The 27,914-nt window shown below is 57.4% G+C and overlaps 1 protein-coding gene across 18 annotated transcripts in view; it reads right to left on the minus strand.

Moving 5' to 3' along the window:
* TSNARE1 (t-SNARE domain containing 1) overlaps nt 1-27,914 on the minus strand; it is a 140,256-nt gene that overhangs the window by 24,869 nt on the left and 87,473 nt on the right. For 15 of the 18 annotated variants that reach the window (XR_005240902.2, XR_005240904.2, XR_012093773.1 and 12 more), the window contains 4 exons: nt 27,819-27,909; nt 21,622-21,696; nt 21,077-21,133; nt 8,338-8,499 (listed from right to left, as the gene is read on the minus strand). Coding sequence is in view for 14 of the 18 variants with exons in the window: in XM_038000087.2 (XP_037856015.2) it covers nt 8,338-8,499; nt 21,077-21,133; nt 21,622-21,696; nt 27,819-27,909 (385 nt within the window). In the remaining 4 variants the exon portion in view is untranslated. The remainder of the gene's footprint in view (nt 1-8,337; nt 8,500-21,076; nt 21,134-21,621; nt 21,697-27,818; nt 27,910-27,914) is intronic. The other 3 variants (XM_038000076.2, XM_038000085.2, XM_038000077.2) reach the window with 2 other exon arrangements.

Raw genomic sequence — 27,914 nt, forward strand, 5'->3', positions numbered from 1 at the left:
TGGCGGGTGGGCAGGTGTGGCCCCCTTTTTCACGGGAGCTTTTGAAGATGGGCATGACTGCAACGTGCTTGCTGATGGCCAGAATCGGAAGAGGGAGACGTGAGGGCCCAGGATGGGCGTGTGGAGGCGGCGGCGGGGGGAGGGCACAGCCAGGGCGGGAGCCACAGGCTAGCTGTGGAGCAAACAGCTCACCCACCGCCCTGGAGAGGAGGCAGCCAGGCCCCAGGAGGCTGTCCATGTGCTCTTCTAAGGGCTTGTTTCTCCGTGGAATGAGAAGCAAGGTCAAGGTCATCAGTGGGGTGAGGACAAGGAAAGAGAGCAGACGTGAAACAAACCACGGGAAGACTGTTTCAGGCCCCCAGGATGCCACCTAAGCCTCAAAGCACATTGAGCATGGAGCCCTACTCCCGGCTGCACCAGACCCACCGAGGGCCCTTCAGAGCCCCAAAGAGCCAGTTCCCAGCCCTATCCCAGACCAACGTGGGCAGAACACATTTCACCGGGTGCCCTGCCAGGGTGGATCCACAGCCCCACACCACCACAGAAACACAGCCCTGTCGGTTGGGCTCTTCACGGGGTGCAAGCTCCACCTCCCCCACGCTCAGCACACAGCATGTGGGGGGCCACGGCTCATCTTTCCTGCCCCAGAAAGCCCCAGCACCCCACACGAAGAAATCCCAGGACTCCAGCACTTCCTAGGCTTGAGTGCTTTCCGTCCTCAGAAGTCCCCAAGAAAATGCAGACCCCTCTCTCGAGCAGCCACACCGCAGGCCATCAGCAGCATCTGCTGCTGTTCTCAGTGGCACCAACACCCCGGCTGGCAGCAGTGTAAGGCTAACCCCTCAGTGGACAGTGAGCTGCTGAGCCAACAGCAAAGCCCAGGGTTCACCTGCTCACCCCAGAGCTCGGCTGCATGCCCGAGCGAGAGGGCTGGGAAGCTTGAAGGAGGGAGGGGCAGGTGAAGATCCCCAGCACGGCAGGAGGGTGGGTGTGAGGCACATGGATAGCCACGGCCACACCTCCCGGCCGGGTTCTTCCCAGGCCTGAGTTCTCACCAGGCAGTTACACTCCACCGTGGCACTTTCACCCTGAGGCCAGCAAAGGCTGGTGTCATTGTGTCCATTTTACAGATAGGTAAACCGAGGCTCCAGGAGAGACCCGCCCAGGGTCACGTGGCCCAGTGGTATGGCTGTGCCTGAGCCTGGGATCCTGGACCACCTTGTATTTCTCCTTGGCTAGAAGACGCCTCAGGCCTGCCAGGTCCCCTCCCCAGGGGACAAGGAAGTTTCCTGGAGACCTGGCTGTCATCCCTCCCACCAGCCTGCCAGTCACACAGCTCTGGCCACCTTGGATCGAGGGTCATCTCCTGCTAACTGGGTGCTATTGGTGTTCAGACGCCACCTGTTGGCTCTGCCCTGGAGCATCTGCCCACACACTGCAGGGATGCATTTCAGCCCCACGGGGTCCTCAGCAAGCAGGAAGTGGGGCTGCAGTGGGGGCAGCAAGCAGGAAGTGGGGCTGTAGTGGGGGCAGCAAGCAGGAAGTGGAGCTGCAGTGGGGGCAGCAAGCAGGAAGTGGGGCTGCAGTGGGGGTAGGAGAGCAGGGGCCACACTGGATTAGCCTTAGCACTAAGCTTCCCCTGGCCACTGTGGCCACCCTATTCTCCATCTTGGCCAAATAAAAAAGGCCTAGGCCCCACCTGGAGGGGCAGGGACAGGGGCAGGGGCAGGGGCATCCCACCCAGGGGGCAATGAGGAGAGGGGGTAAGGGAGGCTGGGGCGAGGAGGAAAGAGAGAACTGTTTCAGGGTCTGCAGAGGGCCAGGACCCCCTGGGGACCTCAGAGGATGCAGAGTGGCCAGAGGGAAGGTAGAGGGCGGTGTGAGGAAGGGCATCGGAGGTGAGAAACAGCGAAGGCCAACAGGGTGCCCAGGGCCCCTGAGAGAATCGAAGGGCCCGAGTTTGCAGGGACAAGGAAGAATCAACCACCTCGCTAACACCTGGGGCAACAGCAAGGGCCCAAATACCATGCTGAGGGCTGCCCTTGGTCCTTCACGCCCTCATCCACAGGGTCACATGGACTCCTGGTTTGCAGAGCACCTTGCAGCCACTACCTCAAGGGCCTTCTCATTCCCAACCATCTGGCAGGAGTTGGAGACCAGGGCTCAGAGAGTGACCTGGGAGGCACCGGGCATGGTTCTGGCCTGGGCTCCTGGCGGCAGCTGGCAGTCTTGCTGTGTGGCCGTGGGCACCCCACCTCCTCTGGGAGTCCCACAGCTCAGTGCAGAGGGTGGAGGCAGCTGTCCTGGAAGCCAGCTCTCTCCTGGCCAAGGCCAAGAGGAGGTGGGGCTGGTCAGCAGGGTCCATACAGGGCGGGCACAGCTGCGGGCGCTCAGAGGGCCTGGCTGGACAGGCAGACAGCTGAGGGCCAGCAGACAGCCCTACAGAGAAGCTGCTGCTGTGGGAACAGGCAATGACTCCCGGACACGACCTAATTGGATGCCCAGACACCTCCTCGCTCACGCCTAGGCTCACACTGCTGCTCAGACACAATTAAAGCTCACACTCCCGGTGATGAGATGGGAATGGCCTCTCCATCTTCTCCCCCATCCAGACAGGGTCGCTGGCCAGGAGGCTGCCAGCCGCCAGCCCTCGCCTCCGCGGCACGTGGATACCCAGTACCCTGAGTCCTGGGAGGCTTTGGGGCTCCAGGCTGGGACCAGCACCAGGGCCACCCAAGGCTGGAAGGCCAGAGCCGGGCTTCCTCAGCTCAGGCAGGGAGGGGAGCCCCAGGGAAGGGAGTACACAGTGGAGACAGGCAATGCTCCGGGACCCCTTGGGCCTTCTCCCATCCGAGCAACCCATATGCAGACTCAGCTCCCACATGTGACTGGCACGACCCCTCCTCACTACGACCCTCAGCTGGGAGATGGCGGGCAGCCCCAGGTGAAAGGTTCAAATGCCAGGGCTGCCAGGCCCTGCACCCTCCAGAGACAGATGGCACTTAGGTCAGAGTTAGACTGCCTGGGTCCCAGCCATGTGGCCTCCCCCACTGGGAAGTGGGCCTAGCGTCCTCCCTGGAGGGAGCTTGTGCACTGAGCCAGCCCCAGGTCCTGCTCACTCTCGGGTGGCCGCTCTGCCCCTCTAACACCCCTGTGTATGTAGTTGGAGCAGGGCCTGTCTGGCGGAGACTCCCAGCACCATGGAGAGGGCCAGGGCCCCATGGAGGCCAAGGATGGCTGCACTGCAGCCAGTGAACAGGCCACGAAACACACAGGGGATAGGCCCCCCTCACTGGCAACCCTCAGCCTCCACCGGCCCCTGGCCCACTTCTGCTCTCAGATGAACTTTACTGTATTTATCAACTCCATCCTTACACAGGAGAGAAAAAGGAAGATGCCCAACATAAACCAGTAAAGAGAAATGTGGCCTGGTGTGCTTCTGGCTGGGCCGTCCCTCGCCCAGACTCGGGCTGGGAATGTTCTGGGGCTGGCCTAGCCTCTCCCTGCACCTCCAACCCCCTGAACTCACCACACAGCTCTGCAGCATGGCTCTGCAGGACACCCTGTGTGCAGGGCTGAGATGCTACCTGTGGGACCTGAGTCCATCCTGGAGGCCAGCAGTGAGGGCTCAGGACAGGCCTAGCACTGGGGGCTGGCATGCTATCATCAGGGAGGGTCCGGCCACTGTCGTGGGAGGGGGGAGGTCACTCATGGGAGAGAGGTGGTGACTGCCATGGGGGAGGGGTGGTCATTGTGGGGGAGGGGTGGTGACTGTCATGGGGGAGGAGGTGGTGACTGTCATGGGGGGGCGGTGAGTATAATGGGGGAGGGGGATGGTCATTGTGGGGGAAGGGGTGGTGACTCTCATGGGAGAGGGGGTGGTCATTGGGGAGGGGGTGGTCACTGCCGTGGGGGAGGAGTGGTGACGCATGGAGGAGGGGTGGTCACTGTCATGGGGGTGGTCACTGTCGTGGGGGAGGGGTGGTGACTATCGGGGGAGGGGTGGTCACTGTCATGAGGGAGGGACGTGGTGACTGTCATGAGGGAGGGACGTGGTGACTGTCATGGGGTACGGGGTGGTCATGGGGGAGGGAGGTGGTCATTGTCATGGGGGAGGGGGTGGTCACTGTCATGGGGGAGGGGTGGTGACTCATGGGGGAGGGATGGTCACTGTCATGGAGGAGGGACGTGGTCACTGTCATAGGGGAGGGAGGTGGTCACTGTCATGGGGGAGGGACATGGTCACTGTCATGGGGGAGGGAGGTGGTCACTGTGGGAGAAGGGCAGTCACTGTCGTTGCAGGCACTGACCAGTTTGACACGTTGGTTCCACAAGTACCGGCAAGTTGCTGTGGAGCCCACTACTCCAGGCTCTGGGTACGGGGCCGACCCCAGGCAGGCAAGGGCCGCTCACTGTCTGTCGGGGCAGGGACCAACCAGAGACTCCTGGTGGGAGGCGGACAGGGAGCTAGGGCAGTCGAGGGCAGTGCGGAGGGTCTCCCTGAGGAGGGCACGCCATGGAAGCGGCAATGCTCATGGAAGCGGCAATGCTCAGATCGGGGCAGGGTGCTCAGGGGCACATGGAAGCCAGCAGGGGTCCTCAGGGTGGGTTTTGGCGGTCCCGACAGGCTCCCCAGGATGGGGCAGGACACCCTAACTCAGAATCCGATGGCACCAGGCCTGGGGGGGCCACAGTGCCAAGGTCACTGCCCAGAACTGAGGCTGGCCCACTCTCCACTGTCTCCTGCCCAGTCACTTCCGGGCCTCTCAAGCCAGCCACACGGCACCCTGCAGGTCCTCTGATGGGCTGTCACCTCCATAGGGCCTGCGGACGCCCCACAGGGCTTGCTACACTCTGCCTACGCCATCCCAGCTGGCTACACTCTGCCTACAGCCACACGGGCTGTCCCAGCTGGCAAGTCCCTGAGGACAGAGAGCGTCCTTCCACCTGCCCACTTCACAGATGAAACAACCAAGGCCAATCGGAGTTCAAGGTCACCCAGCCAGTGAGTGGACACAGGCCTAAAGCCCGGACAGCATGTCCCCAGCCTGGCCCTTTGTTTTGTCCCAAGGACAATGCTGGGAGGAGGACAAAGGAAACGGATGCTGGGCGGGGCCATCTGTCCCAGTGGACAGGAGCCCCCAACACGACCCCGATCTGCACCCTGCCTGACAGGAGCCGTGGACACTCAAGGAAACCAGGAGCAAGGCGGAGGGTGGGCACCAGGAATGGCGCAACACTGGCCCACTGCTATGACACTGCTTCCCCTCCCTGGGCCTCAGCTGCCCGACGTGTTCACAACCCCACTAGCCACCTAGTCATTGAGGGTTGGCCACGAAGGGGGCTCTCCCTCAGACCCCAAGTCTGCCCTAGGGGACTTCTGAACCTATAATATCTTGCAAATCCCAAAGCCCCCAGTGAATGTGGGAGGAGAGTTGAGGGAACGAGGGTGCCAGCTTCCACAGGAAAGGGCTGCAGCCAGCCGAGGTGCATAACACAGTTCCACAAAACTCTGCCGCCCACCCCCCGAGCCCTGTGCAGGCTGCAAAGATGGCCCCAGAACAATCGGGCCTGCAGGGCCTGGCACGTGGGACCTCCGCTGCATCACAGCCTCTCACACATCACGCTGGAGCTCCTGTCACCGGGACCTGCTGCAGACCCGGGGGAGGGCTTCCTAAAGGCTAATGACAATTTGCGTTTTGTTTTTCCCGTTTTCAGAGACCAAAGGTGGGGAGTGATGCAGTGAGACGTGCGGATGCCTTCCAAGAACGACTCCCACCCCGTCACCCTCTGTCCTGCGCCTGCTGTTTGCTGGCACAAGGATCCACATCCGCTGTGTCACCCCCATGCTGCAGACAAAATAACTGAGGCTGGGAGGGCCAGGCTGGCCATGGGGCCTTCCCACTCCGCACCGCTCCTAGACCCCCCTGCTACCCACCCTCCACACAGTGTTGAGCAAAGCCCGGGCCACCTGGGTCCTCTGGTCTAGACACAAGCCCAGGCCCTTGAGTGAATTCAGTTTAGCCCAGAGCACCAGCTTTTCTCCCGCCCTGACCCAGGCCTCTTCATCTCTGAGCTGGACGACTGCAGTGGCCTCCACGTGGGGCGCCCTTGCCCCAGGAAAGGCCGCTGCTCGGCCCACACTCACCACACAGAGCGCCAGAGGGAACCTGGGGCCAGGACTGCTGGATGGACAGGCCCTCACACAGAGGATCGCAGGAGGGGCAGCCAGCCCCAGCCTCCACTCCACTGAACCCCATCCTGGGGTGGCTGCACCAGCACGAGCCCTCACCAGGCCCTGGGAGCAGGACTCCCAGGCCAGGACAGGGAGAAGCCAGCCCCTTGGGTAAAGGCGCCACACGGGAACCCCGAGACCCGTTCCATAGATACTGCGGAGCCAGCGCCAGGAGGCTGGAGGTGGGCCAGTCCCGCTGTGCAGGAGCCACGCCTCTCTCGGGATGCTGCCCTCTAATGGCCTCCTCACGCCCACAGCCCTGTGTGGGGGTTTGGGCTCTCTGGCAGAATGAGCTTCTGTGAGCAGCCTCCACTCCTTGGACTTAATCAACAAGCAGCACCTCCTCTCTCCTCACGCCACTCTATGCCCCACAGGGAGGGCTGAGACTGGACCTTCCCAGGAGGATCTGATTCCAGTGCAAAGGGGAAGCAGGTCTATCTGCCTCTCTGGAGGTGAAGCCTTAGGGGTAGTGCTCCTGGAAGAGCTCCTGAGCACCCGTTTCTCTGCTTCTCTGGGAACAGTGGGCCTCGCTGCACCAGCAGAGAGGGATGGAAACCATCTCTGTGCTTCAGGTGGTTCTCTGGAGCATCTCAGCGGCAGCAGCTCATTCAGCCCCAGAGACAAGCCCCCAAAGCAGCCTTCTGCCAGGGCCACAGGCCCAGAGCTGGCGTCTTCCTCTCTGGGGAGCCCAAGGACAGGAAAGGGTGAAGGGGAGGACACCTCACAGAGGTAGCGGTGGCCCCAAACACAGGTCTTGAGAAATGGGCACTCCTCCACCAGGCCAAAGTAGGGGGTTGCCATAGCAGAAGCAGGGAGGTGGGGGCACAGAAGTAAGGGTCAAGGGAGAAGGGGACTGAGCCCCAGCACTGTGGGGTATTCCCTTCCTTTGAGAGTAGATGGCCTGCTTCCTGAAAGAGCAGAACTAGCCACAGGTCCTAACCCAGTGACTTAGCTGACTTACTGCCAGGCCTCCACTCTTCTAGAAGAGTCAGCTCTTAAGCAGACATTTGCTCCGGAAACCCAGCCCCTGGGAGCTTCAGAGTGGGCAGACCCTAGCACCTTCTGCAGATGAGGGGGCCAGAAGAAGAGAAGGATGTTCAAGGTCACACACAGAGGCTCGGATCCCAACAGAGCGTGTCCCCACCACGCTGCCTGACTGATGTGTTCTATGTACACTCAGGCATCAAGGGAGAAGAGGCTCACTCACACATGCACGCACACACGCACGCATACATGCATGCACACACGCATTCACACATGCATGCACTCATACACACATGCACACATTCGCACACATACATGCATGTACACGCACACATACATGCATGCACACACACTCACACATGCATGCACTCATGCATGCACACACAGAGATACATGCACTCATGTGCATCACACGCACTCACATGCATGCACTCACGCACGCACATGCACGAACACGTGCACACACACGTGCACACATGCAGGCCCAGACTCAGGTGCCTCTTGGGATACTCTGTTTTAGCAACTGTCTCAAGGAGATTAACCATGGGCTAGAAATACATTTGGCAGCAGGTATTATACATGTGTAAACTTTAAAGAAATGAAGAATAAACAGCATCCAATGTCCACACCCTACAGCTGCACCCCGACAGCACATCCCACCACCTGCTGGTAGTACCACCAAATTGCAGGTTCAGTTCTGAGCAATCTATTCAACCTTTCAAAAAAAAGTTACTGGGAACTGCATTAAGCACCAAATCATCTTCATTAGAGCTACACAGCCTCCTGGAAGTCTAACCACACAGCAAAGGAAATGACCATGGTGATTGAGACGCTACCCCAGCATATATCCCGGCTCCTGGCCAGAGGGCTGTGCCCTATTAGGGAAACCCAGGAAGGAGGGGATGGGGATGGGGTTCCCAGACTCCCATCTCTCCCTTATTGGACCAGATGGCCAGAGACAGGTGGTTAGAATGGGCAAGGCCACGGAGGCCTAGCTCCAGGGCCACCAGGCCGAGGGTAAGCAATGGTGCAGCAGGGCTGGCACCTGGGCTCCCCTAGTCCCTGGCCTCCACATGTGCAGCGTGGAGAGTGAGCACGCTTGCCCACGCCAGCCTCACCTGCATCTGCAGGATGGCCTCCTCTCGCAGTCGGATGGCCTCCAGGTCCTCCTCGGTGATGTCCGGGAGCAGCGCTTGCTCCTGGCCCTGCCACATGTTGTCACTCCCATTAAACATCTTCTCATCATCAGCCAGCTCAGCAAACGGGGCCTGGGGACCCTGCTGATGACAGACAGACCTTGTTAGTACTGACCCCTCCCACTACTACCACGCCCCAGGCCCAGACCTTGTCAGTACTGACCTCCCCACCCCATTACCAGCACGCCCAGGCCCAGACCTTGTTAGCACTGACACCCCCCATTACCACCACGCCCCAAGGCCAAGTCTTCCCATGGCTCCGAGCAGGCCACTCAGCTCTGTCTCAAGAGGAGATGAGTCACAGATGCTAGGCCCTGGCCTCCCACGCCCCTGGGAGTTGCAGGCCCCCAGAGCTCTGGGCAGCACCGTGCACACTGTGGGGGCAGGAGAGGAGATGGGGCTACTGTGAGCAATGGGCCAGGGTCACAGGCGAGTGGACACCGGTTCCCAACTTTTGGCACATGCACCCCACTCTGATCATCCCAGGCTTGTCTGCAAGAAGAGTTCGTGAGCCCTATGACCCCCATGCCAAGCCAGGGCTACCCTGTCCTTGGCCAGATAGAGGACACGAGAGCAAAATGTGGCCCCGACCCCAGAGAGCATACAGTCTACCTCGTGTTCCCAGCTTTTGGGGGTCACAGGCCCCTTTGTGGACCCCCAGAAAAGTGCCCCTATGCACATAAACACGAATTCTACCTCTTCATTTTGGGGGCTGTGAGCCCAACGCAGGCCCCATCAAGGAGCCAGTTCCCAAGCCAGGGGCAGAGGCTGCAGTGTGGGGCTCAGAGATGAGGTGGGACTGCAGGCAGGGCACAGATGCACCCGCAAGAACCCACAGGAACCTACCCTCCCGTGATAGCCTTGGGGAGCAAGCCTGAGAGGTTTTTGGAATTTGTTTTCATTCCTTGTTAATTTATTTGCTTCATTTTGAAATTCAACAAAATGGTGCTCTCTGAGGGGACCATCTAGGTCTGAGGTGGGGGCCTTCTACGGCCATGAGCCTGTCACTGGGCATCAATCTGGGCCTCTCTGGCGCCAGTCACCTGGCGCCGGAAAGACTGCAGACGTCAGTCCCTGGTGTCATCAGTCCCCTGCGCCAGGTCCCAAGTGGAGGTGTAGGGGCCTGGGAGCACCTGGCAGAGGGGAGGGTGGGCGGGAAGCAGGAAGGGTCCATGCTGCAGCCGCCACCTCCCGGTGCACACGTTCATACTGAACTGAAAACTCGACAATAGTGGCAATCCCACCCCGCAGCCCTTCCTTCCCCTCCTATCAGGAGGCCGCAGTGCCCCCCACCTGCCCTGCCCATGCCAGTGGGGCTGCCTTCACCTTAGGAAGGTGTGTGTGTGACTGTGAGTGCCTGTGTGATTGTGGGATGTGTGACCATGTGACATTGTGTGTGTGAGAGGGAAAAAGGGAGACGGGAAAAGGCACCGAGAATGAGCAGAGCAGAAAACCGAGGTGGCGGTCTGGTCAGGCCCAGTCTCACCACGAACACCTGCTCCAGTCAGCCACACCCCCGATCTTCCTGGAAACCCTGCAGGGAGGAGACGGGGCCTTCACAACAGCTGAGTATACTGAGGCAGAGCGAGGCGGGGAGCTGGCACCGTGCTCAATCAGGGCGAGCCCGTGGGGCTCTGCAGCAGCGCCTCCTCTCACACACATCAAGGTTTGGAGCGCAAGGACAAGGCGACAGCGGTGGGGACGGCTGACAACGAAAAGGGCCACGCTACCTTTACTTGCTCCTCATGCTCCTGAGGCACCATAATGACCCTCCCACTCACCATCCGGGAGACTCAGGGAGTTCACAGCCACCTTAGCCACTCCGCAGCGAACGGGCAATTCAGCAAACCTGGCCAGGCTGCTGCCTCCTGCAGTCCTCAGGAGCAGACCCATGGCGGCCTCAGCCCCGCCCCCAGATCCAGCTTCCCTCAGCTTCACACATGCTGTGCCCACACACACTCCCCGGCACAAATCCCAGGACCACCCTCCCTGCCCAGGCAGGCGCTCTCCCAGCTGACTTGCCCGGCCGCTGGTCTTGGCCCAGTGGGCGTCACCACGTGTTTGGAGAGGAGGATCTGACAGAGGTGGGGACTGTGCCTGTCCTGATGCCTCTGGGCCTTCTGTGGCGGTGAGGCAGGGGGCGTAGTGGCTGGGCCTGGATCGGAGCCCCTGCAGCGACAGGACTCTCAGGATGGGGCCACCCAGCTCACACCAGAGCCTGGGACTCAGTCACAGGCCCCCTCCCTTGCCTGTCCCCCCCCCATGTCTCCCCAGCCCTCTGTGGGGGACACAACCAAGGTCCCCTCCCAGGTCTGGGAAAGGCCCCCGCTAAGTACGGGGTCCCAGCCAGACTGCACCTCCACTCATCAGGGCCCTCAGGCAGTGTGGACAGCTTTGCCAGTTCCTAGCCTCTGAGGGCATAGGGCCCTGCCTAGGTGTCATCCTAGGCATGAGATCTGGGTACAATGTGTGGAACTGACTGGGAATGGGAATCCAGGCTAGACCTGTGGGGTGCAGGCAGCCTCTCTGCTTCCTCTCTCCCCACTGGACTGGCCTCCACCGTGCCTAGGGACAGCACTGTCCACCAAGAGCAGCTGGCCATGCAGGCCAGGAGGCAAGGCATGGTGAAGGATCCTCTGGCAGCGCTAGGCATGGAGGGCAGCAGGGGTACAGCTGCCACCCCAACTCATCCCACTCACGTCCAGAGCTCTTGCCGTGCCCCTCCCGCGTGTGTGGGCATCTGGGGACATGGACTGCAGGGCAGCCTGGCTCACGGGACCAGCTCTGTTGGCTCCCCGTGCTCGGGGACTATAACCTCAGTTGCCCTGCAAGGAAGCTGCAGAGGCTGAGACTTGCTCATCTTCTGCCCTTTCCCAAACTGAAAGCCACCTCACCACGCCGTGCAGCTCAGGGTGGGCATGTGCAGACACCCCGAAGCCAGAGGAAGTGCCGTGAGCGCTCCTGGGGAGGTTTCTCGCGGGGGAGGGGGGGTGCTCACCTCCTCTGGAGCAGTCACTGGCCCCGCCTGGCTTCCCAGCAGGTGCTGCTCCCAAAAACCACCCAGGCTGGGTCACATTTATGTCCAGGGCCCGGTGAAGTGTCCCCACCTCCTGAGGCCCGAGAACCGTCGGGACTGGGGCTGGAGCAGATGCACAGGTGACAACCAAGTACAGAGAGATGGACCCCAGCTGGGCACCGAACCAGTGGATCCACAAACAAGCACTTCATTGTGTTTCTGGCAGAAGCCACCCCAGGTGGGCGCGAGGCTAGGAGGGCTATGCTGGTGCGACTGCATCCAGGACGGGACGGCGGGGTTCCTCACTAGTCCCCACAGTTCTGCCTGACACGGCTGATGACAACAGGAACAACAGCCACAGCACACCCAGAGGGACGCGGCACGAGACTGGAGACAACAGGACCAACAGCCACAGCACCGGCCACCTCTGGAGGGATGCAGCATGAGGTTAGGTGCTACTTCCTTTCTCCCATTTCCTCAGGCCCCTCCAGGGTGGGCATGGCCACCCTCGTCTAAAGGGGCAGCTTGTCCACATCCTGCAGGTGGGACGATGAGGCTGCCCTAGGCAGGTTCTCCTTCGCAAGCCAACTTCATCCCACACACCACCCTGACACGGGTAAAAGCTAGCACAGGCCTTTAAATAAATAAATACGTGGATAGATGAATATAAAATAAAAGATCTAAAAAATCTGTTGACAAGCGCAACTCGTCCAAGGTGGTAATTATCACCTCCCCTTCCTGGAGTGGGCGGGAGGAAGTGAGCAGTGCCTGGCGGTGGGAGCCCAGGGAGGCGCTGGCCTCGCGCCAAGCCCAGCAACCCCAACGCCTCCTTCCTACGGCTCCAGCCCCTAGGCTTCCGGGGTGCTTGCATAAAGAGCCCGGGCTCAGGTTCCGGCCCCAGCACTGGTGCCGGCTGTGAGGCCCCAGGCATGCCACGCACTTCTCTGGGCCTCACTGTCCTCATCTGTAGAATGGCAGCAGTGGCACTCACAGCCCCGTGGTCTATGCCCCTCAAGCTCCACCCACACGGTCTGACCCCTCACGTCTGCAGAGCACAGCAGGCATGCACCTCACTCCACCAGGAGCCCCTGAGCACGAGGCTCTCCTGAGGCACGAGGGCTCAGGAACACTACCCCTCACCTCTTGGGGGCCTGGGGAGGGTCCACAGCTTCCCTGAGCCTCCAGCTTCACTTCCAGGGAATGGAGCTGACCTCACCACGTCCTAGTGTTGCCCAGAGAGCTTGAGGTGAAGCACGTGAGGCTGCAGCGTACAGCAGAGATGCCTCAAGATGCCATACTCTGACTCAGGTGGGAAACCAGGTTGAGTTGTGCTTTTCCCAAGTGCTGTGAGCTACAGGGCAGAGATGCTCCCCCCAGGGGACACGGCCATACACGCCCCTGGAGAGCGGCATGAGGGTTGAGCACAGCCTCCCGCTTGCCAACAGTGACAGGCTCTACAACAGCCCCACTGACTGGGATCCCATGGCCTGGGTAAAGTCAAAGGCCCCAGGTAAACATACTAAACTGTTGAGGTAAGAGGTCCCTGGGGCAGCCCAGCTGCGATGTCTGGGGATGGAGATGCAGGGGCATGCCCTCGGCCCTGACAGCAAACAGCCACAGGCGAGGGGGCCGGAGGAAATGTGGTCCCTCCTACGATGAAATCCTCCAGGCCAGCTAATGCGGGCCAGTGAGATGCCTGGGTGGAGACGGCACCACGGGACGTTCTGTGCGACGTTCCCTGGACTTGGGGGTTTCAATGACAGCTCCCCAAGAGCTGCGGGCAGAGGGTGCTGGGCACCCATGGAGACCTGCCTCGGATCTGTGCCTTGGGATTGCTGCCACCTCCCGCATGTGGAGAAGGGGGAAGCTCGGAAGGATGGGGAGGGTGCAGAGGTGGGAGGGGGGTGCAAACAGGGCTCCATGTGGACGCCCAGGAAGGCAGCCAGGCTGGGATGCGAGCCCCGTGGATGCCCAGGAAGGTAGCAGGGCTACGGTGTGAGCTGTGTGGATACCCAGGAAGATGACACGGCTGGGGTGCAAGCCGTGTGGATGCCTAGGAACGTGGCAGGGCTGGGGTGCGAGCCATGTGGACGCCCAGGAAGGTGGCAGGGCTGAGGTGAGAGCCGTGTGGACGCCCAGGAACGTGGCAGGGCTGGGGTGCGAGCCATGTGAACGCCCAGGAAGGCGGCAGGGCTGGGGTGCGAGCCATGTGGACGCCCAGGAAGGCGGCAGGGCTGGCGTGCGAGCCATGTGGACGCCCAGGAAGGCGGCAGGGCTGGGGTGCGAGCCGTGTGGACGGCCAGGAACGTGGCAGGGCTGGGGTGCGAGCCGTGTGGATGCCCAGGAAGGCGGCAGGGCTGGGGTGCGAGTCATGTGGACGCCCAGGAAGGCGGCAGGGCTGGGGTGCGGGCCAGAGGAGACCCCACAGGTGCTTGGTCTCCCTCACCTCTGCAGCGGGAGGATCGGGGGCCTGGTGCTGCTCTCCCCAGCAGTGCAGGACAAAAGCCAGGGGAGGAAGAGATGGCTTAGATGCCCGGGTGCCTCTGCGGCCTCCTCCCGAAAGGCTCAAAGCGCTCCTTTATTCTCTGCACAAAGGCCCAATTTGGGTCTTGAGCTCCGAGGCTGGGATTAAGGATTTGCTGGCAAGGTGCTGGGGCCAGCGCAGGGGGGACGGCCCTGTGATAGTTTTCCAGCTCAAGAGGCAGACACACAAAGGCGGCTTTCTCCTCCCCACAGGGCTCAGGGCCTGGGTCCCTGTTCCGACAAGCAGGGAAGACACGCTCTAACGTGAGTGCTGGAGACAGGGCGCACGCGGTTTCCCGTGGGAAGAGACTCCGCTCTGCTGGCATTCAGAGAGCAGGGACCTGAGGCCGGCGCCCAGGGCTCTCCGAGGCTCTGGGAAGCAGACCACTTTCTCATGCACTCCGAACCAAGGGCGGGCAGGGGCCAGGGCGAGAGGCGCCCACACCGGGAGCAGCAGTGTCTTCTCAGGAACCCCCGGTAGTTCATTGTTTCCTCCAAGCAGCAACAGACTCTATGTTTATAACGTCAAATTTATCGATGTTTATAAAGTCCCTACGCGTTTCTTTTTTTAACATGTAGCTGGTGGAGTCTCTGGAGGCAAAGCCCAGAATGTCAGGAAGGACATGGCTGTGGCAATGCTTCCCCGAGTCCCACGTTAAATCAAAGGGAACTGGACCCAGAGACAAGGGGTGACCCCCAGCCCTTTACCCCAGACAGGGAGGCGTGTCTAGGGAATTTCCAGCCAGCCAGTGAGAGTGAAGTGTATCTTCACTTCTGCAGCCTGGCTGGGGACACACAAAGTCCTGGTGGAAATTTAGGCTGAGGTGGCCGGTGACGGCACAGAGACAGAGCGTGATCTGCCACTGGGGCCGTTCCCGACGCTGCCCCAGGGACTGGGGTGCTGCTCACTGGTTGAGCCCAAGCTGGGTTTGAGGCTGACCCTCGACCCAGCTGCAAACTACTGACCACAGCCAGGATCTCCAACTCCAGACAGGCTGAGCTGCCCACCGCACACCCAGGGGAGACAGGCAGGGGACAGGGAAGGCAGCCAGTGCCCCTCGCCCCTGCCAGGGCTGCCCAGCCTGTGAGCAGCAGCCCCCAAGTCCCCCCCCCCGTCAGCCCAGCATCAACTTGGCAACAGTCCTTTTGTTGAACAGGGTTGCATATCATCTCATCATTTATAGTTTGCAAATTCCTAGAAATAATCTAACCTTCCGTGATTTCTCAGAAGCACTACTGGCCACTCCCCACCTTTTTAAAAGAAAATTGTTCCGAAAAGCAATACGTCTATGTTTCAATGCCAAGTGCAAAGAGTATAGCTCTGTGACTGCTTACAAAGGAAACACGTCCCAGCCAAGACACAGGACACTGGCCAGGACCTCCGAGGCCTCCCTCCAGCACCTGTCATCCCACGCCCCCAACAGAGGAGAACCCAGCTCCGACTTCTAACACTGTCCACTGGGGGGGGGTTCTGAGCACCACAGAAATGGTATCCCACAATCTATCCCCTTGGGTCTCAGGCTTCTTGGACTCAGCATTATGTCCAAGGCATCACCAGTGGGCGTGGTGGCCACAGTTCACTCTTTTGGTTGCTGTGCAGTCCCCGGTGGCATGAATTCAGCAGGTGCCGCTTCCCTGTGCTGGTGAAGACTGGGCAGGGGTCCAGGTTGCACCACTGCATGGGGTGCTGCTATGAGCAATTCTCCCACGACTTCTGTCAACACACACAGTTGTCCTGTCTCCACGGAGTGGCCGAGGACTCCCACAGACACCAGAATCTGTGGGTGCGCAAGTCCCTGATATAAAATGACTTGGTATTTTCATACAACCTACGCACATCCTCCCATATATTTAAATCACCTCTAGGTTGCCTATAATATTTAATATGATGTAAATGCTGTGTAGTAAATAGCATAGTTGCTCTACTGTATTGTTTCGGAAACGACAAGAAGAGAAGAGGCTGTACATGCTCAGAACAGCTGCCATTCTTTAAAAAATATTTTCAGTCTGTGATTGGTGGAATCCACGGGTGTGAAACTCATAGATATGAAGGGCCCGCAGATATGCATGTCTGTTGGGCAGAACTGCAAGACCCTAGGTAAGAAAATGCTGGACTTGACAGATATTTTCCAACAGTGTCCAAAGTGGTGATGCAGAGGCACACTCCACCGGTAAGGCATGAGTGTGCAACGACCTGCACACAGGCCCACACCCGGCTTTTGCAGGGGTTCTCACTCATGTTTGCTCTAGTTCTTTGTGTGGGTGTGGTGTGTGGTGATACACCACCATGGGTTTCTTTGCCATTTTTCTGATAACTCGTGTTGCCAAGTTCACAGGCTTATGAGCCACCAGGAATCCTCTTCTGAGGTGCCTGTGGAAGGCTGCTGCCCTTTTATTGTTTTTCAATAGAGTTGTCTGCCCTTTCCTTGTTGATCTGTAAGATATCTTTATATATTAAGGATGTAAGTCCTTTTCACACGTGTTGTGCACACACCCTCCCCTGTGCTGTGGGCTGCACTCTCTTACTGGGGTATAACTTTAACAAAGTGTATCGACCTTCTCCTTTGTGGGTGGCACTTGTGCGTCTGTGTAAGAACACTTGCCCACCATGAAGGCATCAACGGAGCCTCCCATGGTGCCTTCTGGATGTGCTACTGCCTTATCTTTCACACGTGGGTCTGTGGTCTGGCTGGAAGTGCTTTCTGCACAGGGTGAGTTGTTTGTGAAGGGTCCTTTTTTCCAGTTCAAACATCTGAGTGATCCGTATCAAGCCCTGAACGAATCACCCACCTCCCGTGGCAGGGCAGTCCGCCTCGGCCGCAAACCCAGCCACCACGTATATGTGGTCTGTGTCCGGTCTTCACTCTGTCCCACGGGCTGATGTGTCCAAGGGCTGGTGTGTCTAGCCTCGCACAGACGCCACACTGTTTTTATTTCTGTGCTTTATAGCGTGTTCCAATACCTGAGAGTATAAATCTCTTTCGTTGTTCTTCAAAACTGTCTTCACTATTTTGGGTCTTTCCTATTTCCATATACATTTTGGAATCAGCTTGACAGTTCACACATACACACACACACACACACACACACACACTGAAAACCTGCTGGAACTTTACTGGGATTATATTGAGCCTACAGATCCACTGGGTGAGAGCTGACATCTCTGTAAACACAGTATTCCCTCCATGGTTTAGATCATCCACCGGGTGAGAGCTGACATCTCCGTAAACACAGTATCCCCTGCATGGTTTAGGTCATCTGTCATTTCTCTCAGTAATGGGGCATAGTTTTTAATGTAGAGGCCTTAACCACTCTTCATAGAATTTTTTGAAGAAATTTATTGTAATAAATTATGGTATCAGTTTTTAAATTTCCTCTCCAAACTGTCTTTTGCCAGCACACACAATGTCTTCTTGTCTACTACCTGTCCTGCCGCATTCACTGATGAATTCTAACAGCACGCTGCAGACGCGTTCGGATTTTCCATGGACATAATCATGCTGTCTATGAAACACAGTTCCTTCTCAATCCTACTTTTTTTTTCATGCCATACTGCGTTGGATACGACTTCTGGCACAATGGGGAACAGAAACAATAGTACTAGATGCCCTCGTTTTATCCTCTATCTTAGGAGAAAAGATTTTAACATCTCCTCAGTCAGTATAACGTTAACTGTAGGGTTTTTGAAGATACCTTTTAGCAGATTAAAGGCATTCTTATCTATTCCTAGTTTGCCAGGATTTTTTTTTAGCCTCCTTGAGTGCTGAATTTTATCAAGTGCTTTTCCTATCTGTTGAAATAACCTGTACAGATTTCCTCACTTCTTCTGTATTCTGTGGTGAATCACACCCAGACTCTGAATGCAAATCAGCCCTGCATCCCTACAATCAACCCCACTTTATAATGATGTATCATCCTTTTACACATTGATTGATTGAAGTTACTAATATTTAGGATTTTTGTCTCTATGTTCGTAAGAGAGACTAGCCTGTTATTTCCTTCCTGGGATCCTCGTAAGAATCTGGAATCAAGCTACTGGGGCCTCGTGAGGCAAACAAGGTGTGTTCCCCCCCACCGTATTCTCTGTGTGTGTGTGTGTGTGTGTGTGTGTAAACTGCTGCTAGGTACTGCTCAAATATGGGACCGAATTTACCCATACAGCTATTGAGGTCTAGCGTTTTCTTTGCGGGATATTTTTAAATTATGGATTTAATTTTTTAATAAATATTCAACATCCCAGATAAGTTTTCTTATGCCCTGCCTTCTAATTCACTAATCCTTTTTTCTGCTTTGTCTATGTGGAGATTTAGCTAACCCACTAAATTCTTAATTTTAGTTACGGTATTGTTCAATACTAGAACTCCCTTTTTAAAATAAAATGTAAATTCTCTGGTAAAAGTCTGTACCATTTCCTATTTCCTTTCACGTGTTAATAAAACGGATTGAGTGTCACTCATCCGGAACGCTTGGGACCAGAAGTGTTTCAGATTTTGAACTTGTTTTCAGATTTTTGATTTTTTTTTTCCAGATTTTGGAATATCTGCATTGTACTTATTGGATGAACATTCCTCATCAAAAATCCAAAAACCTAAATGTTCCAAAGAGCATTTCCTTTGTGCATCATGTTGGCACTCAAAAACTTTCCGATTTTGGAGTTTTAAGTTAGGGATGCTCAACCTGTAGGTATTTTAAGCTGAGTGTCCGACCAACCATTTGATTATCTGCATCACCTGTTGGTCAGTTTCTACTTCCTGTTTTTCCTTGGCTTTAGTCATTGGATCCTGGTACCTGTGATGTCTAATGACTTTGGCTTAAATCCCAAACACTATATGAAAAGTTGCAGAGATTCTAGATGATGGAATTGTCCTCTGTCTTTGGAGAGACCACATACACATGATTACTGGCTATGCTTTAGGTTTGGTTGGTCAGGGCTGGTCTACTTCTGGTTTACTGTCATCTCTCATGGTCTCAAGCGGAACTTGTGTTTACAAGAGTCCCTCCTCCTGGGTGGGCCTTAAAATCCAACTTTTGTCTTCTTAGTACTCTGAGGGCACTCCGACTTCTGTTCAGCTTTTCCTGTAAAGTACTTGTTGCTTGACGTCTTAGACTCTCACGTCACGCACACACCAGCGAGTGTGGATCAGCAAAAGCCTGCCTCTCCGGGGAAAACCTGAGGGCTGCAATCCCCTCCAGGGTTTTATTCCTAAGGGCCCCGAGCTCTAATTTGTGACTCTCTGGCCCAGTAAGACCACTAAAGCTATAAGCCACCACAGCTGTTCAGTCTCGATAAGCTGAGACACAAGCTGGCAAATGTCCTGAGGGTGAGAAGGAAGTGATGATGAGCCTGAGTGATCTGGGAACACGTGCCTCCCTGGGCCTGGTTCCCGGCTGCTCTGATGCTTCCCCCATGTTGGATCCATGTGTCTCTGCATGCCTGTGTCTATCTGCGTGTGTCTCTGCACACCTGTTTGTCTGTTTATCTGTGTCTCTTTGTGTCTGCATGTCTGCGTTTATCTGTGTGTCTGTGGGTCTATGTTTATCTGTCTCTGCATGTCTGTGTTTAAATGTGTCTCTTCATGTCTGTGTATCTGTGTCTCTTCGTGTCTGCGCGTTTATCTCTGTCTGTGTGTGTCTGTTTATCTGTCTCTTCGTGTCTGCGTGTTTGTGTTTATCTGTGTGACTGCGTGTCTTTGTCTCAGTGTGTCTGTGTTTATCTGTGTCTCTTCGCATCTGTGTGTGTTTATCTGTGTCTCTGCGTGTCTGTATCTGTGTCTCTGCGTGTCTGCATGTCTGTGTTTATCTGTGTTTCTTCATGTCTGTGTGTCCGTGTTTATCTGTGTGTCTGCGTGTTTATCTGTCTCTGCATGTCTATGCTTATCTGCATGTGTGTCTGTGTTTATCTGTGTCTCTGTTTATCTGCATGTGTGTCTGCGTGTCCATGTTTATCTATGTGTCTGCGTGTCTATGTTTATCTGTGTCTCTAGGTGTTTATCTGCATGTGTGTCTGTGTTTATCTGCATCTCTAGGTGTTTATCTGCATGTGTGTCTGTTTATCTGTGTCTCTTCATGTCTGTGTGTCCGTGTTTATCTGTGTCTCTGCATGTCTATGCTTATCTGCATGTGTGTCTGTGTTTATGTGTCTCTGTTTATCTGCATGTGTGTCTGCGTGTCCGTGTTTATCTGTGTATCTGCGTGTCTATGTTTATCTGTGTCTCTAGGTGTTTATCTGCATTTCTGTGCATCTGTGTTTATCTGTCTCTGCGTGTTTACCTGCATGTGTCTGCATGTCTGCGTTTATCTGCGTCTCTGTGCGTTTATCTGCATCTCTGCACGTCTGTGTTTATCTGCATGTGTCTCTGCATGTCTGTATTTGTGTGTCTGTATTTCTCTCTGTCTCTGCATGTCTCTGCATGTCTGTGTCTCTGTTTATCTCTGTGAATCTGTGTTTATCTGTGTGTCTACGTGTTTGTGTGCATCTATGTGTGCATTTTTCTGTGTGCATGTGCCTGTGTTTTTTTTGGTTTTGTTTTTGAGACAGAATCTCACTCTGTCACCCAGGCTGGAGTGCAGTGGTGCGATCTCCGCTCACTGGAACCTCGGCCCTGCCTCCTGGGTTCAAGCAATTCTCCTGCCTCGATTGCCCATGTAGCTGGGATTACAGGTGCTCGCCACCATGCCTGGCTAATTTTTATATTTCTAGCAGAGATGGGGTTTCTCCATGTTGGCCAGGCTGGTCTTGAACTCCTAACCTCAGGTAATCTGCCCACCTCGGCCTCCCAAAGTGCTGGGATTACAGGCGTGAGCCACTGCACCCGGCCATGTATGCGTGTGTTTTAACCCAGGTTTTACAGCAGCTCTCAGCAAGAGGGCTGGTCTGACCAGTGAGTCCTGCCCAGCACATGGAACCATCCACAGTCATTCTCTGGGAGCTGAGCCCTTGTCAGGCACTGTGCCAGGGCCCAAAGGTCAAAATGCTCACGTTTTCAAGGCTGTGCCTCACGGCACCCCTCAGAAGAGACCCCTGCCCTTGGCCCTCCCTGCCCTTCCATGGAGCACAGATGTCAGTGGATTCTGGGTTGTCCCCTAGCAGTCACTGACCCACGGTCACTACTTGGCACCCACCTGTTTCCTGCCCCTCTGTGCCATGGGAAGCAGCGCTCTGGACTTTTCTGCAATTTTCTGTTGGAAAAAGGACAAGAGAAGAAACACAGGAAGAGCAAAAAAGGTGGGGAAGAGAGAAGAAATGGTCAGCTGAGCGCAGGGTTCTGGACGATGGTGCAGCAAAATACGCCTGCCACTCCCAGAAGAGGCTGCCGGGGCCAGGGCTGAGCTCTGCCAGCGAGACGCTGGATGGCCTCTGTTCACGCATGGGAGCTCCCTGGGCCCCCGTTTCCTCACCTGTCAGAGTCGGGTGAGACCTGTTCTTCCTGCTTCCCCAGAGCTGCTGTGGGTCAGCTCTTGAGGGTAAATGTCCTCTAGGACACAAGCCCTGAGGCACAGTCTGGATCCTGGCTGCCTAGAAACTGTGTGCAAGGATGACCCCCTTCTCTGCCTTTGGGGATGGGGCTGTACCAGGCCCACAGGGACAAGACAGCCATGAGGGTGCTCTGGGAACCGAGGCCCACCCTATCTGGTCTGCAGGCCCCTGCCGCCCCCCTGAACCTCACCTTCTGCACCACTCCATAGCGCTGAATGGCATCCGAGAGCTGGGTTTTCAGCCGGTCCAGCTGAGGACGTTCCTGCTGCAGAAAGAGGGCACAGCTGGCACGACATGTGAGGTTTGGCCCTGCCCTAGCGGCCCCACCACCCTCACCTCCTCCCGCACTGATGTCCCACCTTCCCACACTCAGAATGGGGCTCGCCATCAACTACATCCCCCTGGTGTCACCGCTGTCTCCACAAGCACACCCAGGGTCCCCAGGGACACCATCACCACAAAATCCAGCTCAGGGGTCAACACCACCTGCCGGAGCCAGGAGCTACTCAAGGCACATAAACCTGGCCCCGCACCACCTCCGCGAGAAGCACTGTGACTCCCCTTCCACAGTGCAGGAGACTGTGGCCCCGAGTCCCGAGTGGCTTGTCTGTGACTCCTTCCTCTTCCACAGCACAGGACACCGCGGCCCTGAGTCCCGAGTGGCTTGTCTGTGACTCCCCTTCCACAGCGCAGGACACCGTGGCCCTGAGTCCCAAGTGGCTTGTCTGTGACTCCCCTTCCACAGCACAGGACACCGTGGCCCTGAGTCCCGAGTGGCTTGTGACTCCTTCCTCTTCCACAGTGCAGGACACCACGGCCCTGAGTCCCGAGTGGCTTGTCTGTGACTCCCCTTCCACAGCGCAGGACACCGCGGCCCTGAGTCCCGAGTGGCTTGTCTGTGACTCCTTCCTCTTCCACAGTGCAGGACCCACGGCCCTGAGTCCCGAGTGGCTTGTCTGTGACTCCCCTTCCACAGCACAGGACACCGCGGCCCTGAGTCCCGAGTGGCTTGTCTGTGACTCCCCTTCCACAGCGCAGGACACCGCGGCCCTGAGTCCCGAGTGGCTTGTCTGTGACTCCCCTTCCACAGCGCACGACACCGCGGCCCTGAGTCCCGAGTGGCTTGTCTGTGACTCCCCTTCCACAGCGCAGGAGACTGTGGCCCCAAGTCCCGAGTGGCTTGTCTGTGACTCCTTCCTCTTCCACAGCACAGGACACCGTGGCCCTGAGTCCCGAGTGGCTTGTCTGTGACTCCCCTTCCACAGCGCAGGAGACTGTGGCCCTGAGTCCCGAGTGGCTTGTCTGTGACTCCTTCCTCTTCCACAGCACAGGACACCGTGGCCCTGAGTCCCGAGTGGCTTGTCTGTGACTCCTTCCTCTTCCACAGCACAGGACACCGTGGCCTTGAGTCCCGGGCGGTTTGTCTGTGACTCCCCTTCCACAGCGCAAGACACCGCGGCCCTGAGTCCCGGGCAGCTTGTCTGTGACTCCCCTTCCACAGCGCAGGACACCGCGGCCCTGAGTCCCGAGTGGCTTGTCTGTGACTCCCCTTCCACAGCGCACGACACCGCGGCCCTGAGTCCCGAGTGGCTTGTCTGTGACTCCCCTTCCACAGCACAGGACACCACGGCCCTGAGTCCCGAGTGGCTTGTCTGTGACTCCTTCCTCTTCCACAGTGCAGGACACCACGGCCCTGAGTCCCGAGTGGCTTGTCTGTGACTCCCCTTCCACAGCGCAGGACACCGCGGCCCTGAGTCCCGAGTGGCTTGTCTGTGACTCCCCTTCCACAGCGCAGGACACCGTGGCCCTGAGTCCCGAGTGGCTTGTCTGTGGTCACATAGGTGGCGGGGTCACTGCCAGAACCATCCCCTTCCCCAGCATCTCGCCTGTACCCGGGCTCCCCATGGCCTCCAGGGTCCAGGCCGTTTGCCACCACACCTCAGCGCCCACCAGGCACCTGCTCCAGAGCTGGAGCTGGAGAAACACTGAGCCAGGGTGGGGCTGGACAAGCAGCCCTGGGGTCAGCCCCATTGCTCTGGCTCACCGTGGGCGCCGCCCACCAGCAGGAGCACCAAGGAACCCACAGCTTCCTTCCAGCACCCACCCCATGGCTATCAGAAGATTGGAGAGAGCTAAGGCTCAGGCGGGCTGGTCTGGGGTAAACCTCTGATAACCGAGGGGCACTGGGAGCAGCCAATCACAGCCTTGACCTCTTCCCACGATCGAAGGTACTACATCTCATCGAAGCGTCCACGGCCCACAAAGTCAAAGATGTGGTAGGCACTGACTGCGCCCACCAAGCCGTGTGAGGGAGCCATTCACGTCACGAGGAGACGGCCTGCGCGGACCACCCGAGCCTGCTCACCCCACAGAAACACCTCTCAGAATCGCAACCCTCCACCATGGGGGGCCTTGCTCAGCACCTCACGTAAGCGCAGTGCCTCCCATAAGAGGGCCCAGCATGTATTCTCGGATGAATGAGTAAATGAGTAAGTGACTCAGGCACACCTGAGTCAGAGAATGAAGAACAAAGCTACAGAGGAAGAGGGCAGACACAGGCGTCAATGCTGGCCATGATGCTGCTGACATCACCGCCCGAGGGCACAGGCCAGGGCAGCACCCAGTCCCCACAGAGTGGTCCCCGCAGGGCAGCCATGGCTATGAGGAGTGGCCTGTGCACAGAGAGGCTCCAGGCCGCTCAGCACAAAGCTCCCAGCGCTCCTGTCATCTGCCTTTAGGGAGACTCCGGCCACTCCATCACTGGACAGGGGGCTGCTGCCTCTGTCACACGCTTTTTTAGTGTAACTAACTTTTGAACTAGTTCTACTTTTTTAAGTACAAGTTTTATTACCGTATAATTGAGATCTGATAAAATTCACCCACTTTTAAGTGTCGAGTTCAGTAACTCTTAGTTGTACAGCCATCCCCACAACCCAGTTTTAGAACTTCCCCATCAGGCCAGAAAGGGCCCTGCGCCTGCCTGCAGGCACCCCAAAACCGACTCCTGCTCCCAACCCCGACAACCGCTCGTCCACTTTTGGTCTCCAGAGATTGCATTTTCTGGATATTTCACACAAACAGAACCACACACTGTGTGTTTTCTTGCATGGGGGCATGTGGTCTTTGAGCCCCACCACATTGTGGCCTGCCTAACTCTCCGTTCCTTCTCACTGCTGACCACACCCAGCGCAGCACTGTCCACGTCACGTGTATTTTCCACAGGGAAGGCGGCATGTGCTTCCCCTGCAGGACTGCTAATCCATGCTGCTGGCTCTGCAGCAGGTTGGACCTGCAACCCCAGCCCTCCCAAGGCAGTGAGAGCAGCTATGGGCAGCACCTACAGCAGGTGCAGCTTGGCGTCTCACTCACACTGTGCACATGAAGCAGGTACGGCCAGCAGCTCACACTGTGCACATGAAGCAGGTACAGCCAGCAGCTCACACCGTGCACATGAAGCAGGTACAGCCAGCGGCTCACACCGTATGCATGAAGCAGGTACAGCCAGCGGCTCACACCGTATGCATGAAGCAGGTATAGCCAGCAGCTCACACTGTGCACATGAAGCAGGTACAGCCAGCAGCTCACACCGTGCACATGAAGCAGGTACAGCCAGCGGCTCACACCGTATGCATGAAGCAGGTACAGCCAACGGCTCACACTGTGCACATGAAGCAGGTACAGCCAGTGGCTCACACCGTATGCATGAAGCAGGTACAGCCAGCGGCTCACACCGTATGCATGAAGCAGGTACAGCCAGCGGCTCACACCGTATGCATGAAGCAGGTATAGCCAGCAGCTCACACTGTGCACATGAAGCAGGTACAGCCAGCAGCTCACACCGTGCACATGAAGCAGGTACAGCCAGCGGCTCACACCGTATGCATGAAGCAGGTACAGCCAGCGGCTCACACTGTGCACATGAAGCAGGTACAGCCAGTGGCTCACACCGTATGCATGAAGCAGGTACAGCCAGCGGCTCACACCGTATGCATGAAGCAGGTACAGCCAGCGGCTCACACCGTATGCATGAAGCAGGTACAGCCAGCGGCTCACACCGTATGCATGAAGCAGGTACAGCCAGCGGCTCACACCGTATGCATGAAGCAGGTACAGCCAGCGGCTCACACCGTATGCATGAAGCAGGTACAGCCAGCGGCTCACACCATATGCATGAAGCAGGTATAGCCAGCAGCTCACACTGTGCACATGAAGCAGGTACAGCCAGCAGCTCACACCGTGCACATGAAGCAGGTACAGCCAGCGGCTCACACCGTATGCATGAAGCAGGTACAGCCAGCGGCTCACACTGTGCACATGAAGCAGGTACAGCCAGTGGCTCACACCGTATGCATGAAGCAGGTACAGCCAGCGGCTCACACCGTATGCATGAAGCAGGTACAGCCAGCGGCTCACACTGTGCACATGAAGCAGGTACAGCCAGCAGCTCACACCGTGCACATGAAGCAGGTACAGCCAGCGGCTCACACCGTGCACATGAAGCAGGTACGGCCAGCGGCTCACACTGTGCACATGAAGCAGGTACAGCCAGCAGCTCACACCATACACATGAAGCAGGTGCAGCATGAAGCGGGTGCAGCCAGCGGCTCACACTGTATGCATGAAGCAGGTACGGCCAGCGGCTCACACTGTGCACATGAAGCAGGTACAGCCAGCGGCTCACACCGTATGCATGAAGCAGGTACAGCCAGCGGCTCACACCGTATGCATGAAGCAGGTACAGCCAGCGGCTCACACCGTATGCATGAAGCAGGTACAGCCAGCGGCTCACACCGTATGCATGAAGCAGGTACAGCCAGCGGCTCACACCGTGCACATGAAGCAGGTACAGCCAGCGGCTCACACCGTGCACATGAAGCAGGTACAGCCAGCGGCTCACACCGTGCACATGAAGCAGGTACAGCCAGCGGCTCACACCGTGCACATGAAGCAGGTACGGCCAGCGGCTCACACTGTGCACATGAAGCAGGTACAGCCAGCAGCTCACACCATACACATGAAGCAGGTGCAGCATGAAGCAGGTGCGGCCAGCGGCTCACACTGTATGCATGAAGCAGGTACGGCCAGCGGCTCACACTGTGCACATGAAGCAGGTACAGCCAGCAGCTCACACCGAACGCACGAAGCAGGTGCAGCATGAAGCAGGTGAGGCCAGCGGCTCATACCACGTGCATGAAGCAGGTGCGACCAGCGGCTCACACCATACACATCAAGCAGGTGCAGCATGAAGCGGGTGCTGCCAGCGGCTCACACTGTACACATGAAGCAGGTGCAGCATGAAGCAGGTATGGCCAGCGGCTCACACCGTATGCATGAAGCAGGTGCAGCATGAAGCAGGTGCGGGCCAGCGCGCTGCAGCTTGCTCACTCCTGCCCCGTAAAATCTTAGGGTTTGGCAGCATTTAATCTTTTGTGACAAGTATCCACCAATCTTCAGTGACTGGGCACTGACCTGGTGTGGTGGAGCGGAGGGTGTCGGGACGGTTAGAAGTGGGGACAGGGCCAGGAGTGGTGGCTCACACCTGTAATCCCAGCACTTTAGGGGGCCAAGGTGGGCGGATCACTTGAGGCCGGGAGTTCAAGACTAGCCTGAGCAACATGGTGAAACCCCACCTCTACTAAAAACACAAAAGTTCACTGGGCATGGTGACGGGTGCCTGTAATTTCAGGTACTCAGGAGGCTGAGGCATGAGAATCACTTGAACCTAGGGGGCAGAAGTTGCAGTGAGCCGAGATCATGCCACTCTACTCCAGCCTGGGAGACACAGCAAGACTCCGTCTCAAAAAAAAAAAAAAAGTGGGGACAGGGTGGAGATGAGGGAGGGAGCGGCCCTGGGGCAGCTGAGCCAGGACAGTGGCGATGGCTGTGGCAGTGGGTATGGCGATGGCCACTGCCACAGCCATATGTCTGGCCTGAGGCCCATGCATCTGGTAAGGCACCAGGGGAGGTGAGGGGATAGGGAGGGTGTACGTGAAGGTGGTCTTGAGTGGCGGATGCGGCAGAGGGGCAGGGGATGCAGGGCCAGGGAGAGGATGGTGAAGCAAACAATGGCGGGCCATCAGCTTCCAGTAAGGCCTGGCCAGGAGGACCCAGGGTGCTCTTGTCCCCACTACTGCATAAGCCAAGGAGAGCAAGAGTGTGGGCAGCCACACCAGCTCCCAGCACGTGGTCGGCACATGGCTGCTACCCGAATGACTGAACACAGGTTCTGAGCCATGGAGCCACGTGGAGCTAGGTGCCAGGTCAGTCTGTGCCCATCCACACATATCAGCCTCCCTGTATCCTGCCTCGTGTGACGTCCCCGCTCCCATCACAGGCACAAGGCTCCGTTCCTCTCCTCCCTCCCAGCCCGAGACCCCAGGAACATACCGGGCAGGAGCCGCGCAGCAGCTCGGCCATCTGCTTCACGGTGGTGGCGCTGGCTGCGATGGTCTTGTTGGTCTCCTGCTGTGCCGTGTGCCTGGG

Source organism: Chlorocebus sabaeus, chromosome 8, assembly GCF_047675955.1.
Source record: "Chlorocebus sabaeus isolate Y175 chromosome 8, mChlSab1.0.hap1, whole genome shotgun sequence".
In the NCBI taxonomy this organism is placed as follows: Eukaryota; Metazoa; Chordata; class Mammalia; order Primates; family Cercopithecidae; genus Chlorocebus; species Chlorocebus sabaeus.